The sequence below is a fragment of the Chiloscyllium plagiosum genome, unplaced genomic scaffold (assembly GCF_037043375.1).
Source record: "Chiloscyllium plagiosum isolate Xiang-an unplaced genomic scaffold, Cpla_swu_hap1 HiC_scaffold_13, whole genome shotgun sequence".
NCBI classification, from domain to species: Eukaryota; Metazoa; Chordata; class Chondrichthyes; order Orectolobiformes; family Hemiscylliidae; genus Chiloscyllium; species Chiloscyllium plagiosum.
In genome coordinates this window covers 35,382,807-35,402,913 of record NW_028270151.1, presented here as the reverse complement: position 1 = coordinate 35,402,913, position 20,107 = coordinate 35,382,807, and the positions used below count along the sequence as shown (strand labels likewise).

The 20,107-nt window shown below is 40.6% G+C and overlaps 1 protein-coding gene across 9 annotated transcripts in view; it reads right to left on the bottom strand.

Moving 5' to 3' along the window:
• The window catches only part of lrch3 (leucine-rich repeats and calponin homology (CH) domain containing 3), a 196,946-nt gene that overhangs the window by 69,141 nt on the left and 107,698 nt on the right, over nt 1-20,107 (bottom strand). For all 9 annotated transcript variants that reach the window (XM_043702400.2, XM_087993517.1, XM_087993516.1 and 6 more), the window contains exons 5-6: nt 15,799-15,935; nt 14,370-14,482 (exon numbers count right to left, since the gene is read on the bottom strand). In XM_043702400.2, the coding sequence (XP_043558335.1) occupies nt 14,370-14,482; nt 15,799-15,935 (250 nt within the window). The remainder of the gene's footprint in view (nt 1-14,369; nt 14,483-15,798; nt 15,936-20,107) is intronic.

The following is a 20,107-nucleotide window of genomic DNA, read 5'->3' as shown; positions in this document are numbered from 1 at the left end:
ACATTAATGCAGCATAAGCTAAGAATTTAAGCATCAAACCAAATATTTACTTCAACATGTTTACCAAACAAGGAGGAATAACACTTTTATTTATCTGATCTGCACCTTCAGGAGCATTTCATTTTTATTTCATAACTTTCATATAAGAACTCTTTAATAGCTCCGAATACCCCTCCGAGTAGTCACTTATGCTCTTGAGATCTTGCTACCTGTGCCCTCCAGCCTGTTTATACTCCTTCCAGAGATCCATAAGCAATCCTATTACATCCATGTTACAGTCCAACAGGTTTAATTGGAAGCACACTAGCTTTCAGAGCGTCGCTCCTTCATCAGGTGGTAGTGGAGGGCTCAATCGTAACACAGAGTTTATAGTAAGAATTTACAGTGTGATGTAACTGAAATCATACATTGAAAAATTGATTGTTAAGCCTTTCATCTGTTAGAATACTGTGATAGTTTCACTTCTTTCATATGTAAATCACAAAAGCTTTTTTTAAAAAGTTGCGTTCTCAGGTCAGCTGTTAACAATGGTGATAGCTAGACAATATGTTGAAGGTGTTGGCCCCCTGTGTTCTCTGTCTACGCCATGATGTTTAGATTGATTCTAATCTAAAAAAGTGAGATAACGGAGTTTTACATGAATTCATGCAGTTTTTGCGCTCAGACTTCTACATGAATGCATGCAGTTTTCGAGCAAAGTACAATGTAACCTTGAAAGTACAAATTCACCCCACAAAATATATGTGTGCATGTGGGTCTTTGTCTGTCTGGGTTGGGGGTTGTGAGTGTGAGAAAGTGTATGTGTGTGTGCATAGAGTGAGTGTGAACCCACATAGGGGTGCAGTCTTAAAGATCAGACATGCAAATGTTTCCCCACACTTCCCTGCAACTTCTATGTCCTGCGCTGTATTCCTACTTGCGTACAAATCAGCTTGCAGATGGAATCAAGAATAGAACTCATTCAGACCCAGGGACTGCCTTCCACAGACTTGGGAAGTCACAGCTGATGCACAGAGTCATAGAGATGTACAGCACAGAAACAGACCCTTCGGTCCAACTCATCCATGCCGACCAGATATCCCAACCCAATCTAGTCCCACCTGCCAGCACCTGGTCCATGTCCCTCCAAACCCTTCCTATTCATATACCCATCCAAATGCCTTTTAAATGTTGCAATTGTACCAGCCTCCACCACATCTTCTGGCAGCTCATTCCATACACGTACCACCCTCTGCGTGAAAAAGTTGCCCCTTAGGGCTCTTTTATATCTTTCCCCTCTCACCCTAAACCTATGCCCTCTCGGTCTGGACTCCCCGATCCCAGGGAAAAGTCTTTGTCTATTTATCCTATCCATAACCCTCATAATTTTGTAAACCTCTGTAAGGTCACCCCTCAGAATCCGACGATCCAGGGAAAACAGTCCCAGCCTGTTCAGCCTCTCCCTGTAGCTCAGATCCTCCAACTCTGGCAACATTCTTGAAAATCTTTTCTGAACCCTTTCAAGTTTCACAACATCTTTCAGATAGAAAAGAGACCAGAATTGCATGCAATATTCCAACAGTGGCCTAACCAATGTCCTGTACAGCCACAACATGACCTCCCAACTCCTGTGCTCAATACTCTGATCAATAAAGGAAAGCATACCAAACACCTTCTTCACTATCCTATCTACCTGCGACTCCACTTTCAAGGAGCTATGAACCTGCACTCCAAGGTCTCTTTGTTCAGCAAACTCCCTAGGACCTTACCACTAAGTGCATAAGTGCTGCTAAGATTTGCTTTCCCAAAATGCAGCACCTCGCATTTATCTGAATGAAACTCCATCTGCCACTTCTCAGCCCATTGGCCCATCTGGTCCAGATCCTGTTGTAATCTGAGGTAACCCTCTTCGCTGTCCGCTACACCTCCAATTTTGGTGTCATCTGCAAACTTACTAATTGTACCTCTTATGCTCGCATCCAAATCATTTATGTAAACGACAAAAAGTAGAGGGCCCAGCACCGATCCTTGTGGCACTCCACTGGTCACAGGCCTCCAGTCTGAAAAACAACCCTCCACCACCACCCTCTGTCTTCAACCTTTGAGCCAGTTCTGTATCCAATTGGCTAATTCTCCCTGTATTCCATGAGATCTAACCTTGCTAATCAGTCTCCCATGGGGAACCTTGGTGAATGTCTTACTGAAGTCCATTTCGATCACATCTACTGCTCTGCCCTCATCAAACTTCTTTGTTACTTCTTCAAAAAACTCAATCAAGTTTGAGAGACATGATTTCCCACGCACAAAGATGTTGACTATCCCAAATCAGTCCTTGCGCTTCCAAATACATGTACATCCTGTCCCTCAGGATTCCCTCCAACAACCTTCCCACCACCGAGGTCAGGCTCCTTGGCTTGTCTTTACCACCCTTCTTAAACAGTGGCATCACATTTGCCAACCTCCAGTCTTCCGGCAGCTCACCTGTGACTATTGTTGATATAAATATCTCAGCAAGTGGCCCAGCAATCACTTCTCTAGCTTCCCACAGAGTTCTCGGGTACACCTGATCAGGTCCTGGGGATTTTCCACCTTTAACCGTTTCATTCTCATCACAAATAAGAAGTTGGCATATTTTAACCAAGCAGTTACTATTCTTTTAGATCTTGATCCTATTTTTAAATTTAACAATTTGGACATTGTTCATTGCAATAGCATTCACTATATACACCCCATATAGTAGCTCCTTAACGTATCCTGATTTGAGCTAGAAATTCCACATTAGTTTTCAGGAATTCATGACCTCAGTGATTTCATGTTTTCTTATCTCCCAGTTGACAGGTTTGAAAATGTGTTCTTTCTTTTATGGCTTATTCCTCCTGCTCCCCCCTCCACCTCTGCTGGCAGCTTCTTACTTTCCCATCTTGCAGCATCCTTCTCTACTTATTGTGCACTTGCAACCTCTTGCGATCCTGGCAGTTGCGTCCATCTTCTGCCAGCCTCTATAAAGTCTAACCCCTTGCAATCTTCTTTCTAGTCCCATCCCCTGCAAGAGCTCCTACTTCCCCCTCACCTTGCAACTGCAGCTTCTTGTGTCACTCTTGCATTTCCTCCTGTGCAATCATTCTCTCCACCTTCCTTGCAGCCTCTCTCATATTTCCCACAGCCATCATAGTTCTTCCAGAGCCTGAAGTTCCAGTATTAATTACTGCAGCCCACTCCCAATCACTGACCTGGTTGAGGCAAGTTCAATGATATGCTCATCGCAGCCACATATTGTCTGAGCTGCTTCTACAACCATTGGATTAGCTTGTTCCTATGTTCCCATCAGTGACCCTATAGTGGCAAATACAGTCGAGAAACAGCCTGTGATTGGAGCAGTATGAGACAAAATCTGTGATTGAAAGAGCAACTCCCAATAGATGCTTCCATCTGATTGGTGGCTGTGTGAATTGATGCTTCCTGGTTATTCTGGGGGCTATTGAGCCAAATTTGTCCACAGCAGTCTTGTATTTTGAATGCTAAACACAAAACCCTGGTTTTATCTCCATTCAATTCAGTGTAAGGAAAAGCTGATTATTTTTCTTTCAAGGTCAATTGATCCCACTGCTGCCCTGTGTTGTCCTTCCTATGTTCCATCCAGATGATGCTTACTATGAAAGCGTAAATAAAAACGTACTCTTTAAGTTAATTGTCATTTTAAAACTTATCCTGATCAGATTGCAAATCCCAATGATTACACAAATTCTTTTTTTTTCCACTCTGTGTCATAAGATACAAAGTTATGAGATGTTTTGAAAAAGGCATCTAAAAGCATAAGTACTGCAAATGTTTGAAATCTGAAATAAAGTTTCAGATGTCAAATAGGGTTCAGGACAATCCAAAGAAATTCTACAAACACATCAAAAACAAAAGAGTAAATTGGGAGACAATAGGACCCCTTAAAAGATCAGCAAGGCCATCTATGTGTGGAACTGCAGTAAATGGGTGAGATACTAAACAGTATTTTACGTCAGTGTTTACTGTGGAGGAGGATATGGATGCTAGAGAACTTAGAGAAATAAATAGTTATATCTTGAAAAGTGTCCATATTACAGAGGGGGTGTGTTGGGGGGGGGGGGGGTGGCACTGGATGTTTTAAAACACATAAGTGTATAAATCTCTGGGACCTGATCATGTGTATCCCAGAACTTTGTGGGAAACTAGGGAAGTGATGACAGTGCAAACCCGGTAATCTGAACACGAATTATCCAAACTTTGGATTATATGAACAAGATCCCAAGATCCTGATGCTTGGGCAAACTGTTACCCGAACATTTAATTATCCAAACAAAATACTCCCCCCGCCCGTGTCGTTCGGATAATCGAGTTGCCCTGTACTGGGTCTCTGGATAGCCACTGGTGAAGTGCCACAAAACTGGAGGTTGGATAATGTGATGGATAATGGTTAGGAAAATCCAGGGAACTATAGGCCGGTGAGCCTGACATCAGTATGTTGTTGGAGGGGATTCTGAGGGACAGTATTTACATATGTTTGGAAAAGCAAGGACTGAATAGAAATTAAAACAGAAATTATTGGAAAAGCTCGCAAGTCTGGCAGCATCTGTGGAAAGGAATCAAAGTTAACGTTTCGGGTTGAGTGATCCTTCTTCAGACTGATCGGGGATAGTCATTGGCTTAGTGAGTGGAAAATTGTGTCTCACTAACTTGATTGAGTTTTTCAAGACGTGACAAAGACTGATGAAATCAGAGCAGAGGACTTTGTCTATATGGACTCCAGCAAGGCGTTTGACACAGTTCTGCTTGATAGACTGGTGAACAAGGTTCAATCACATGAAAGCTAGGTAGGGCTAGCCATTTGGACACAAAATTGGCTTCAAGATATGAGGCAGAGGGCGGTGGCGGAGGGTTGCTTTTCAGACTGGAGGCCTGAGACCAGCTGCGTGCCATAAAGATCAATGCTGGGTCCACTGCTTTTTGTCATGCATACAAACAACTTGGATGTGAATATTGGAGGAATGGTTACTAAGTTTGCAGATGACATTAAAACTGGTGGTATAGTAGACAGTGAGTGGGACCTTGATCAGGCAGATCCAGGAGTGGGCGATAGAGTTTAATTTAGTTAAACGTGAGGTATTTTGGTAAGGTAAATCAGGACATGACATACACACTTAATGATTGGATATTGGGGAATGTGGTAAACAAAGAGACTTTGGGGTACAGGTACACAGTCTCTTAAAAATGGAGTTGCAGGTATGCAGAGTAGTGAAGGTGGTGTTTGGTACACTAGTCTTTACTGGTCAGTGCACTGAGTATAGGAGCTGCAATATCATGTTCCAGCTGTCCAGGACATTGGTTAAAACACTTTCAATTCTGGCCTCGCTGCTATAAGAAAAACATTGTGAAACTTGAAAGGTTTCAGAAAAGATTTACAAGGATGTTGCTGGGGTTGGAGAGTTTGAGCTATAGGGAGAGGCTGAACAGCCTGTGGCCTTTTTCCCTGGAGCATCAGAGGCTGATGGATAAAATCGTGAGTGGCACGGATAGGGTGAACAGACGACGTCTTTTTCCCAGAGTAGGGTAAAAGCAGATGGCGTATGTTTAAGATGAGGGGAAAAAGATTTGGAAGGAACCAAAGGGGTAACATTTTCATACAGAGGGTGGTGCATGTATAGAATGAGCTGCCAAAGGAAGTGATGGAGACTGACAATGTTTAAAAGGCATGTGGATGGGTACATGAATAGGAAGAGCTTAGAAAGATATGAACCAAATGCAGGCAAATGGGTCAAAGATAATTTAGAATATATGGCCAGCATGGACGAGTTGGACCGAAGAGTCTGTTTCCGTGTTGTACTCCTCTGTGACTTTGTGTCATGAGTTCTAAAGAAATGTCACATCAAATTCGAAACATTAACTCTGTTTCTCTCTACAAGTGCTGCCAGACCTGACTGAATTTCTCCAACACTTCCTACTTTCCCTTGAGCTTATTCATTACTGTGTGTGACCAGAAAGTGCAAACAATAGCTGTCATGATATACAAACCTCTCAGAGAACATGAAGAATAACATCAGAAATAGATCATATCTGGTCACTGACTACCAAGTACACTACTGGCCAACAACATTTCTCCTGTGTCTGGGAGGGAATGATGGCCCAGACTTTCCTTTGGCCATACAATCATTTCTGCATTGTAGTTAAGAGTTGCTCATGGGAACCCTGTGGATTCCCTAATGAGAGACTCTGAAGCAAGTGATTAGAAAATCACAACTGCACGAAGCAATACCTCTGTGCCTGAAACCCCTAAGGATTAAGCAATTCTACAATCAATTCTTCATTCGACAGTCTTGGCAGCTTAGTCTTGAATGGTGGTAGACAATTAAACAATTTCATGGCAGATCCACAAATACCCCATTCTCAATGGTGGGAGAACCCACCACAATAGTGCAGAAGATAAAGCTGAAACACATCCAACAATCTTCAGCCGCAAGTGCCAAGTCCATTTTGGCCTCCTCCTCCAGAGGTTCCCAGCCTTACAGAGCCACACTTCAGCCAATTCGATTCATGACAGGATATCAAGCTGAAGGAACTGGAAATTAGAAATGGGCAATAAACGCCAGAGATACCTACATCCTTTGAGTGAATTAAAAACAATTGCAAAGGCAATGGTTCCGATTAACATTCCAACAATAATACATAAGACTCATGCTCCTGAAATAGCCACACTTGTAGTGAAGCTGCCCTAGTACAGCTACAACACTGCTATCTACCTAGCATTGTGGAATAGTGCCCAGGTATATGCTGCCCACAAAATCAAGACAAATCCAACATCAACAGTGTTGTACAAAATATTTTCTTCACCTTACCACCATATACTATACTATTTAGAACCTTGTGAGCTGAATAAATCTTAGTCATTTACTATATACTCATCATATTACTAACTTCTTCCCCTACATCAGAGTAAAAACCAATTCCTGGAGGCAGAAAAAGTTACAGAAAGCAAAAGCAATGGAGCACTCTTTCCCTTATTCCAAACTCCCTTCATCAATCAACTCACAGCATTCTATTTTAAGTCACACTTTTGCACTTAGTGAACTTATATGTTCAAAACACAAAAGGCCTAGCTAGAATTAGAATTCAGTTTTACTGTCACGTTTACAGTTTCATAACCCAGTTATAGAAGCACCTGTTTCTATGGCTTATTTTAATTTGTAATCGGACTTTCCCCAAATCTTGGAAATTTTAAAAATTTTATATCAATGCATCAACTATCTCACCAGTCTCTTATTTTAAGACTCTAAGACAAAGCTTCCCAAAGTAGGGACTGGGACTTGGGAATTAAAGGTCACCAATTCTGAGACAGCAATAGCTGATCCCTACTCCACCTGCTCTCTCAGTTTTTATTTCTGTCTCTCTTTCACCCACTTCCAAGCACCACTCCCCCACGTCACTACAGCCTCTCACAAGACATGTCCCTTAGAATTTTTTTACTCATTTCTGAAATATCCTCTATATATCTACCGCTGCATCACTGTAGGTGCATCCTTTAACCACCAGCCAGTTCTGCTTTCAAGCCACTTATCAACCTGAGCTGACAAATGAACAAGCAGCAGAGATAGACCATTCAGTCCCTTGGGCCTGCTCTGCCATTTGATAAGATAATGGTTAATTTGATTGTAAAATCAAATTCCACATTCCTGCTCACATTTGATAACATTCCATCCCTGGTTTACCAAGAATCTATCCATTGCTGCCTTATAAGTTTTTACAAATTCTGTTTACAGTTGCTTTTTCAGCAAGAACTTCAAATACTTTCAACTCTTTTGAAAGAAAAAAAATTAAGCTCACCTCTGTTTAAGGGAGGACCCCTTATTTTTAAACAATACCCCCTTACTTTGGTTTCTTCCATTACAGGAAACATCTCTCCACAACTGCCTTGTTGAGACTGTTCAGGATATTGTATTTTTCAATTATGACACCTTTAAATCTTCAAAACTCCACCAAAAATAAGTCTAGCCTGTCCAACCTTTCACAAGACAACCGACTCATTCCAGTTATTAATCAAGAGAACCTTCTCTGAATTCTTTGCAATATTTCGAACATTCTTTCTTAAAAATGGTGACAAGTACTGTATGCACTATTCCAGGTGTGATCTCACCAGCGCCCTGGATGAAAGGGAACCTCCCTACTCTGTTTTTATCCAAATGCCCCTCTTATAAGTTCTTGAATAATAGCTTCAACATGTTTCCTATGAAACATGTTAAGAGAACTGGCTTATTGCTTCCTAGTATCTGTCTCCCTTTTTCAAGAAAGGAGTGATGCTTCCTTTCTTCCCTACAATCATAGATCTCTGCATGTTGCTGTGAAATAAAACTGGAAATGACTTTGGAATTTTTATCAATGTTTTATACACTGACGGTAAAATTCTGTATTGCATCTTCTGTTCAAATCAATCATACATTCTATTAAATTTTCTGTTCTTTGCTACCTAATCCAGTTATAAGCAACATTAAAACTTAAAATCATTCACCTACACTATTTAACTTCTCGTGTTTAATTGGTTTCGGAAATGAAGCAGGAGACTCCATTATATTTTTAGAAATAGGCTACATTTTGATGTTGGAATGTCCAATATGACAGATTTCTACTTCTTTTTTGCCTCTTCCCAAGAACTCAGTCTTTGAGAATCTAAACAGTGAATTAATGCATTGGATTCAGCACTGGTGTGAACTATCAGCAAACTGACCTGTTCTCAAGTGAAATCAGAGAAAGCTATAAATTCAGCACATCACGTAACACTTATGGAAAAAGCAACAACATTTCTGATCAACAACCTTTCATCAGAACTCATATCTAACAGTAGACAATCAGGCAGTAGGCATTAGCTCCATTACACTCTCTATGTTATAACACCTGCTGAATATTTTCAGCATTTTCTGTCTTTATTTCACATTTCCAGCATTTGCTGTAATTTGCTCGTGACCCTGTCTTCACTTGTTGACACATTTATACTTTCAGAAGCCTTCAAAGAACAGTAATCAAGTGTGAGTGTCTGGCATTTTTACCCTGGCTCCAAATTTAGGGATGTTTTCTTCCAGGCAAAAGCTGAGAACAACCAAGACCATCAATTAGAATGTTAACACACCATGTTATTGGACAGTAATTGTAGTCAGTTCGATTCTCATCACTTTGAAGAAGTTTCACAACAGACAACTTTTCTCCAAGAAAACATATCTTGTTATTCATTTCCTCAGCCTTGAATTATACACTTATTCACTCTGCCAATTCAAAGACTTTAATTATTAAACAATCAATACGTTTCAAGGTCATTCACCACAGATGGTCCAAATCACAGATACAAATTTCTTTGCTGAAAACCCAAATCTTGGTTATTAATAATACTATATTATGATAAAGTATATCTTGGAAATATAGTCATGGAGTCATATTGTGTAGAAAAAGTCCTTCGACCCATCAAGTCTGCACTGACAATAACTATCACTGAAGACTCATTATTCCCAATGTCCTGCACTTGCCCCACATCATGGAATGTTTTAATATTTTGTACTCAAAAAAAATTTTTAAGGTTGTAAAGATTTCCAACCTCCATCAACCTCCCAGGCAGGGCATTCCAGATTTCCACAGGCCACTGAGTGGACATGTTTTTTTCCCCAAACCCCCTCAGAATCTCCTGCCCCTTACTATAAAACTATGCCCTCTTCTGACTGACTTCTCAATCAAGGTGAACAGCTGCTCTCCATTCACTCTGTCCATACCCCTCATTATCTTATACTACCTCAATCATGTTCCTCTTCAGTCTTCTCTGTTCTAAAGAAAACAATCCAAGCCTATCTAGTCTTTCCTTATAACTCAATTTCTCCATCCCAAGCAATATCCTGGCGAACCACTTCTGTACCCCCTCTAGCGCTATTACACCCTTCCTGTTGTGACGTGACCAATGTTGCACACAGTTGTGGCCTGACCAACGCTCTGTACAACTCCAACATTACCTCCTTGCCCTTACACTCTATGCTATGACTAGTGAAAGGAAGTGTCCCATATGCCTTCTTAGCTATCCTATTCATGGGCTCCGGAAGGAGATAGTGAGGGCTGCAGATGCTGGAGATTAGAGTCAAAAAGTGTGGCACTGGAAAAGTGTAGCAGGTCAGGCAGCATCTGAGGAGCAAGAGGATTGACATTTTGAGCATAAGCTCTTCATCAGGAATGTGGGGGGGACCCAAAGGCGGCTGAGAGATCAATGTGAGGGGGTTGGGGCTGAGGGGGAAGGAAATTAAGAATGCAATAGGTGGATAAAGGTGGAGGGTGATGGTGCTAGGTCAGAGTGGAGAAGATAGGTGGGAAGGAAGATGGACAAGTAGGACAGTTAAGAGGGTGTGCCAAGTTGGAGGGTTGGATCTGGGATAAGGTGGGGGGAGGGGAGATGAGGAAGCTGGTGAAATCGACATTGATTCCGTGTGGTTACAGGGTCTCAGAGGATGCTGAGGTATTCTTCGTCTAGTTGTCAGGTGGCTAGGATTTGGCGGTGGAGGCGGCCCAGGACTTGCATGTCCTTGGCAGAGTGGGAGGAGAGTTGAAGTGTTCGGCCACAGTGTGGTGGGGTCTTATGGGTGCATATATTCCAGAGATATTCTCAGAAATGTTCATCAAAGTCCCATTCAGCCAAGGACATGCAAGTCCTGGGCTGCCTCCACCGCCATATCCAAGCCACCCGACAGCTCATCTTCTGCCGTGGGACCCTCTAACCACACGGAATCAATGTCGATTTCTTCCTTCTCACCTATCCACTCCACCCTCCGACTTATCACCATCACCCTCCACCTTCATTCACTTATCACATTCCCAGTTACCTTGCCTCCAGCTCCACCCCTCCTCTCATTTATCTCTCAGCCCCCTTGCCTTCACCTCCCCACCCACCATATTCCCAATAAAGAGCTTGTGCTCGAATCATCGACTCTCCTGTTCCTCGGATGCTGCTTGACCGGCTATGCTTTTCAGTGACTCTATTCAAGTGCTCTGGCAACTTCAGGGATCTGTGAATAATTACCCCAAGATCCCACTGCTCCTCTAAGCTACCTAGGGTCTTAGAGGAGCATCTCATTTCTTCTTCTAAAGTACTGGACATCAGCCTGCAGTCACTCAGACGGCCTTCTTCCACTACCTTTTGTGTCCTATTGCTAAGCCAGTTTCTGATTTATCTCGTGAGGTTTCCCTCAATTCCACGTGCTTTAACCATCTCAATCCATCTCCCATGCGGGACCTTGTCAAAAGCTTTGCTAAAATTCATATAAACTACATCAGCTGAACTTCCCTCATCCACACACTTGATCACATTTTCAAAAAAATTTTAACAAACTTGTTAGGCATGACCTCTGACAAAACCATGTTGACTATCCCTAATTAACCGATGCCATTCCAAGTAGGTATGAAGGTGGTCCTTAAGAATTTTTTCCAATAGTTTCCTTACCACTGATGTGAAACTCACCAGTCTGTCATTTCCTTGTTCATCTCTACCACCCTTCTTAAAAGGTAGGACCACATTTAGCCATCCTCCAGTTCTCTGACACTTCCCCTGTGACCAGAGAGGAATTAACATTTCTGTCAGAGCCCCTGCAATTTCCTGCCTTGCCTCCCACAACAGCCTGGGATGCAATTAATCCAGCCAGGGGACTGGTCTGTTTTTAAGCACAACAAAGCCTCCAATATGTCCCCATTTCCTATGTAAAACCAGGCAATTTCCTCATGGTCCCTTTTGTTGAGTTCCATACCTACGTTGTCCTTTTCCAGCATGAAGACCGAAGTATTCATTCAACACCCTTCCAATATCTTGTGCTTCACTCACAGGTTGTCCCCCTTGGTTCCGAATGGGCCCTATTCCCTGTTTAACCTCTTCCTTTAATGTATTTGTAAAGGACCTTAGGATGCTCCCTAATCCTGTTTGCAAGTCCTTTTTCATGCCCCCTTTTTGGTCTTATAATTGCTTTCATAAGTTACCTCCTGTACTTCCTCCAGGGCCACAGCAGAATTCCTCCGTTTGGATCTGCTAAAAGCCCAACTCTTCTTCCTCTTCCAGTCCTGAATTGTCCTAGATATCCAAGGTTCTCTGAATTTACTGTTCTTACATTTCCCTGTAAAGGGTACAGTTAGAATGTAATCTCCCCAATTCCTTTGTGAAAACCCCCCATTGCTCCACTCTATTCTTACCCGCAAACAGCTGTTCCCGGCACTGAGGCCACATCCTGCTTTATTTTAATATTATTTGCCTTCCTCCAATCAAAGCCGTCTTTTGCAGGCCATCTTTTTCCTTGCTCAAAACAAATTTGAACTGTTTCATGTTGTGGTTGCTATTACTAAAATGTTTCCCCACTGACACATCAAACATTTGTACAGTTTCCTTCCCCAGGACCAAATACACCACTGTGCTGTCTTTTGTTGGGCTTTCTACATATTGATACAAAAAAAAATCTCCCTCGATACATTGCAAGAAATCAGCCCCCTCTAAGCCCTTAATATTATGACTATCCCAATTTATGTCAGGATAGTATAATTACCCGATTATGCGATACACCTCTGCAAACTGTCTATATATTTGTTCTTCTATTTCCCGCTGACCCTTTGAGGGCCTATAATACACTCCCAGTACAGTAGCTATCCCCTTAACATTCTTAACTTATAGAATCGTAGAATGTGCACAGTGTACAAACAGGCCATTCGGCCCAACAAGTCCACACTGACCTCCGAAGAGTATCCCACCCAGACCCGTTCCCCTACCCTATTACTCTACATTTATCACGACTAATGCACCCAACCTACACATCCCTGAACATTATGGCCAATTTACCAAGGCCAATTCACCTAACCTGTGATATCTTTGGCCTGTGGGATGAAATCAGAGCACCCAGAAGAAACCCATGCAGACATGGGGAGAATGTGCTAACTTCACAAACAGATGCCCGAGGCTGGAATTGAACCAGAGTTCCTGTCGCTGTGAGGCAGCAGTGCTAACCACTGCGCCACCATGCCACCCTACCCACAAAGTCTCATTTGAGTACCCTTCCAAGATATTATCTCTCCTTATTACAATAAGTGACTCCTTAATTAATAGTGCTGCACTACCACCCTTTTTACACCCTCCTTTGTCTTGCCTAAAGGTCCTATAGTCTGGAAAGCTAAGTTGCCAGTCCAGTCTTTCCCTCAACCAAGTTTCTGAGATGGCAATAATATCATTCTTTCACATGTCAATCCACACAATTCATTCATCAGTCATACCTAATACACTCCTAGCATTAAAGACCATCCAGCCTTGCCTTACTCTCTTGACACTCAACCGACTCACTGTGACTTGTGCCGTTGCTGTAGCACAATGCATCACTGTTTTAATTGATATTCTGTGGCCCTCTCCCATACCAAACTCGATTAAACTCCTCCCAACAATGCTAGCAAGTCCGCCTGCAAGGATGTTGGTCCAAATGTGGTTCAGGTACAGACTGTCCCGTTTGTACATGTCCTATCTTCCCCAAAATACTCCCAGAATTCCAGAAATCTAAAACCCTCACTCGTGCACCAACTCTTTAGCCACACATTCATTTGTTCTATTTTCCTATTTCTAAACTCGCTAGCTCATGGCACCATAGATTTCAATCAGTGAGGTTTCCATTGCCTAGCTCCCTGAATTCTTGATGCAAGACCTCATTCCTCACTTTGCCCATATCAGTGGGAACAAAACATATCACAACCTCTAACTCATCATCCTCCCCTTTCAATATGCAGCTGTTCAGTGACATCCTTGACCATGGCACCAGAGAGACAACTCACCATCCTGGAGTAACATCTTCTGCCACATAAATGCCTGTCTTCTCCCCTGACTAAAGAACCCCTTATTACCATTGCTTTTTGTTTCTCCCTTCCCCGCCTGTACAGTCAAGTGGCTTGTGGTGCCAGAATCCTGGCTGTGACTGCATTTCTCCAAGCATGACAAGCATGCTCATCAGCTTCCAAACTGGTATACAAATTAATGTGTGAGATTCCAGGCGACTCCTGCACTACCTGCCTTTTCTTTCTGGACTATCTGTTGGTCACCCATTCCCTTCTTTTTTCTAGTCACTTGAGCTGCAGTGTGACCATCTCTCTAAATGTGCTATCCATGTAACTCTCAGCCTCGCAGATGCACCACGGTGTCTCCAACTGCAGTTCAAGCTTCAAGTCCTAGAGCTCTAGCTTCTGCAGCTGGGTGCATGTCCTGCACATGTGGTCATTTAAGACACTGGATATATAAGATATATAAGATAGATGAACTGTGATTACCAAAGCAATTGAAACATTTTTTGTCAATACTAGATTTAACAAAGTTTACACTGGTCAATTTCATTACCAACCATGAACTGAATCCAACTGGTCTTGTTCTATCATATTCCGGCAGCTCTGGAACGCTTTTGCACGCTTCAATATTCAGGTATTTGAATATGTGGATTTTCCCCTTTATACAAATCTAAAAGAAAAACATCAATGTCACAACTTTAATCAGTGCATTGGATTAAATACTGAATTTCAGTAGAGATGCTAAGAACAACACAAATCCAAAGTAAATACAGCTTCACTCAAAAGGAATGAAAAACAAACCATTAACAATGATCTTAAAAACTGTTCAGAAAAGAGCATTTAAAACTCAAAGCAGCTGCAAAGAAAACTGAGAAAACAAACTACACATGTTGGAACCCCAAGAAGAAAAGAAAAAGGCTGCAAGTAATACATAGCAAGTTCATCAGAAATTATTAGAAAAGGGCAGATTATGATCATTTTGCTGTGTTTCCTTGACCAAAGGCCAAGAGATAGGCAGGCATTTTTGTAAGTCTGATAAAACAGACTCAAAGGACAGTAAAGAGACAACAAACATAATCAAGAACAATCAATCAATCAGTGAGAGGGCACTGTTAAATGACTTTCAAATTGCTAACTATAGTCAGATTAATAATTATCAGTGAAGGAAACCCGACAATTTTGTAGTGCTGTCTGTGGACCATATTGAGTGTGGGCATTTAAGCCCTTTTTTTAAGTTATCTGAACAATCTTTCATTGTGCTTTTGGTTGCACTTTGATGCTCCTGATCTTTGGGCATCTGGTGCGGAGGTATGTGGGCAAGTCAGAGAACCTTTTCATTGGTCTGGCCAATTTAAGAGCAAGGTTCAGGCAGCAAGCAGTGGAGGGTGTCATAACTGCCCCACTTCTGCAGCTAAGTTCTTGCCCGGGTATTGCTCGACAGGGATAATGTGGTGTTCACAAATACTCTTGATGCTTTTAGAAAAAGGTGGATGCTGCAGTGGGTGGAATGCCTTATCTCTCTTTGAACTCCATTTTGATTTAGCTTTCTTCCTCCCCTTTAGTGATCTGCATTGCCCTTCTCAGGGACTGCATATAATTTGATTAACTGGAGGACACAAATGGTTAGTGGTGGTTGATAACAGGTATAAGTACTGCAGGTAACTTGTTGGTGGGAAAAAGCCATTCGGTTGTGCATGGTGACACTGGCAGATATAATATCAAAGTAACAAGAAAAAAATCTAACAATTAACTGTCCAAAGCATCTCTGAACTGAAGGAAAAAACTTAAAGAAAACCAATCTGAATCCATAAAATACTAGCAAATATGTTGAAACTGCCAATGTGTCATAAAATAACAAAAGCTGTTCTCATTAATTTACCAACTTTGAGTGAAATATTGTTCATGATTTATAAATCAATTAGTGAAATGTTAAATCTGAAATATAAGATTAACAATAAAAACAAATCATTTTCATGGAGGTCATACCTGTGCAGGTGGAGATTGCAAGGGATTATTGTCGAGGATGATTGTTTGGAGATGCCGTAGGTTTCGGTAACAGACTGGAATTGTTGTCACTTTATTACAGGAGATGTCTAATCGCACGAGTGGTAAATCTGCAAGCTCTAACAAAGCAGTAAACCAAAATCATTGATTTATACAATAGATATGATGCTCTGTGAATGAAGTCTGCTGCAGGACAACATTACAATGTGACTACAACATTTGAAAATTTTATTGCAGTTAAGAATGGTAGAATGCAGTGTCAAATTCATCTTCGAAAAGCAAAGCTCTCTAAGATGTTTAAAAGTAAACATCTTATAACCCATATTCGACAAACATATCTCCTACTGACTTCAAAGGATGCTTTAGGGCTAAAATTTTCCCGGGTATACTGTTTACTCTTAAGAATAAATTAATTCAGCTCATTTAAAATAAATTAACTAAATTTAAAATTACTATTAACATTCTTGGTGTCTTTTTAACTTTGCTGAACTTCAATAACTGGAAAATGCAAATTTTTTTAGCTCAAATTGATTTCACAAACTCTGAAACACATTTTCTCTAACTAATAGGTCATTCCAATTGAACCAGCATAATATAATTTAAGGCATCTGCCTACAAAAAGGCTCAAGAAATGACAATGGTCTGTTGTGTATACTGAACCTGACATGCGTGCTATCTTTGATATGAAGTAGAGCAACATATCTCCTTCTTAGCCAGATTTTACATCGACATTTTCTATTCATAGTTCATTATTTTCCAATTTTCCTAGTTATCTACTATAATATACAAAACTTAGCATAAATTCAAAAAAGGTCTTTGTTACAGTGGCCATAAGCATTTCCCCATTTGCCTATAAATTATAAATTATAAAATTATAACAAAAGACTCAGCAACTCAGACTTATATTTTCCAGTTATCATAGCAATTACTTTCTCATCCCACTCCATGACATGGTCCAACACATTTTTTCACAAACATTACTGACACAGAGATCACCCTCTTTCGTGCTATGCAGCAAACCATGATTCTCAACTACACAATATCCATGAGCCAATGTGCAATATAAACTCTGTATCTAATGGATGACAAACAACTGTATGTATTGTACGGACAATACAAATACAGTCAAATTATCAAAGTGCAACTTCTAGAAGCCATTACAAGCTCCTAAGCTCGAGATCTCATTCTCGCATCAGCCATCTTTGTCACACACTTTATTGCTACCTTCCAGGCTTAAAAGTAGGCTCTCTCCTGCTTCCAAGTTTGCTCATCATCTTTTGTTTTCCACATTTGGCACCACAATTCAAAATCAATTTATGTTAAAATTTTTCTAAGTTTAATGTACATAACTTGTATGTTATTATAAATAAATTATTTCACAGCTAGTTATCTCAGTGATTTTAACTTGTTAAATACCAAAATTTTGAACTTCTTGCAAGTTGGAGATATAATAATTAAGTCATTTGCCTTCTTGTCGTACTTAGGCATACTAACTATTATGTAGGATACATAGCAGTTCATGAGAAGAATATCATATAGGTAGCCATTCCTTCCCACCAGTTCATGCTGGTATAAAAACAAAAAGAGGTTGAAAATCTTGGATCTGGCAGCAAATATATACAGGAAAGCAGAGGCAATGTCAAAGTTGAATCGTATTGGATTCAAAACACAAAAAGTTTATTTTGCCACAGAAACTACTGAGTTTCCCCACAGCTTTGATTTTTATTTCAGATGGCCATAGATGCACTTTTGACTTTAGTGTCCAGCCTAATGTTTATGCTTCACACAGTCTCTTTCTACCTTTTTATATCTTGATCTACAATCACAACCCTTTAATAAATCTACATTATTCACTTCCACCAAGGCAAAATTTGAATTCAGTTAGTAAAATCTGAAAAAGAAATTTGTTCTCCGTGATAATGACGATGTCAACCAATATCGACTGTTGTAAAAAAGAATCTGGTGCAATAATCAATGTCCTTAATGGAATTAAATCCGAAAACCTTACCTCGTCTGTCCTGTGTGAGATGCCAGGTCTAAAGTAATGTGTAATAATCAAAAGAAATGACTTTTAACTGCCCTCTCAAGCAGCCTAGCAAGCCCAGTTCAAAGCAATTAGGGAAACAAACATTGACCATACAGCAACATACACATCATATGAAAGAATATAAAGGATAAAAAAAGTTACCCTGTGGTAGCCAATTCCACTTTCTTACCAACTGTTAGGGAAAGAGGTTTCTTCTGATTTCATTATTGGATTTCTTACTACAAAACAACCTCAATTATCCAAATGTTCATTATCCGAATTTTGGATTATCTGAACAAAATCTCACGTCCCGTAAAAATGCTATCCATTATCCAAACAATCCATGATCCAAACTCTCAGTTATCTGAGCAAAATACTCCCCACTCGTCTCATTCGGATAATCGAGGTTATTCTGTATCTTATACCGATATTGTCAAGTAATGCTATTCTAAGGAATTTTACCCACTGCATCCATTCTCCCAAAACCTATGATTCACAAGGGTTGACAACAATATGATTTATTCAGACAATTCCTCTCTCCATTATCAACTATTCTTCCATAGTTCATAAAATGGCTACAGCACAGAAGATGGTCTTTCAAACCATGTTATACATACTGATTGGTTCACTGCGGTAGCAATCCCTAAGCTTCTCCTTTGGCCTTGTTTATTTCAATTATTTTCATATGCTGATCAAATAACCTTTACAAAGCCCAATTATATCTACTCCAATATCTACTCCACACAGTACATTCCAAATCTTAATGATATACTATATAAAAATGTTTTTTCCTGGTTCACGTACATTTATGTTGAAGATAATGAGACTTGGTTGCACTTACTAATACAGGACAAACTTGTCTTCCCAACTGGGGTAAAGATAAGGTTGCCACAGTCCAAAAGGGCTTTGGGGCTAAGTGAAAAAATATTTTCATTTCAAAACATTTAATATCTCAATAATGGTTGCTAGACCATACTTACTTATCCTAATTTGTACTCATTCATCTGCCTTACTTCAAATGTAATGTGCTTTCAAATACAGTGCCTTAAGTTTTGTATTTTGATTATTCTTGTAACCTCTGATCTTATTTGCAGATTTGTTCTTAGATTGCTATCCTTTCCTGTCACTGTCTATCATCTCCGACATTAATTACTTCCTCTATTGCTCTTTTCTGCACTCTTTGATTCACCATCACTTCCCAAATTTGGGTCCTTGGCCCCACTATTTAGTTTAAAGCCTACTTCTCAAGCGATCTGGATTGCAAGATCCCCAGTCCCATTATGGTTCAGGTTCTGCTTTCCATAAAATTGGTGTCAGTGCCCATAAACAAATACTCATTCTCCTCTACAGTCTTTCATCCATGCATTCATCTCTCTAACTTTGTTATTGTTGTGTGCAGCTTCAATATTGCATCGCATACATTCAGTGGCTGAGCTCCAAGCTGTTGTCAATGCATTCAAGGAAACATGAGAGAATGGAACTGCAGTTGAACACTTGAATGATAAAGGTCCTCTACCAGTATGTTCCTGCTACATACTGGTCCCAATCATCCAGCTCCACTGTGAGCTGCTGGATAATGCAGGTTAATTCCTATACATTGAAGGTATTGGGGCAACAAGCACCAATAAAATTCAACATTTCCCCCAGTGTACTAGCACAGTTTTCATCCATTTGAGGGACAGTGTGTTTGATGACAAAGAGCTCAAACCAGATACCAATCTCATGGTCTACAGAGGAACAGCGTTACTCACTCTTCTGCATCAGAGATAAGGACAATGTACAGTAAACACTATAAATCGCTGGAGAAATATCATCAGTGACTTCTCTGCAAAATCATAAAAATCCACCAACAGGATAGGTACTAAAATATCAATGTCCCCACTCAGGACAACATTGCCTGTATCAAGACTCTGGTTACCATCAGTCAGTTTTGGCTGCATACTGAACACAAGAGTAACAGAACAAGCTCTCTACAAGCTTTTTCATGGCAAATGGTTATCAGCAGATGGGAAAACACTTTGAGGACGGCTTCAACGCCTCCCCGGAAAAAATTCAAAGTCCCCATTAATGTATGGGAATCTCTTGCTCAAGACTGCTCACTGAAGATGTTACCTAGTATGGTGACAAAACATGTGAAAATGAACCTTCTAGCTCAGCGAATAAACCTACTTCCAGAACCTCAACCTGAGCTACAAATCTTCTCAAAGCTCACCAAGACTACTCAATTTGAAGAAGAAGCATCCTCCACAAAGCCACTCATTTCAA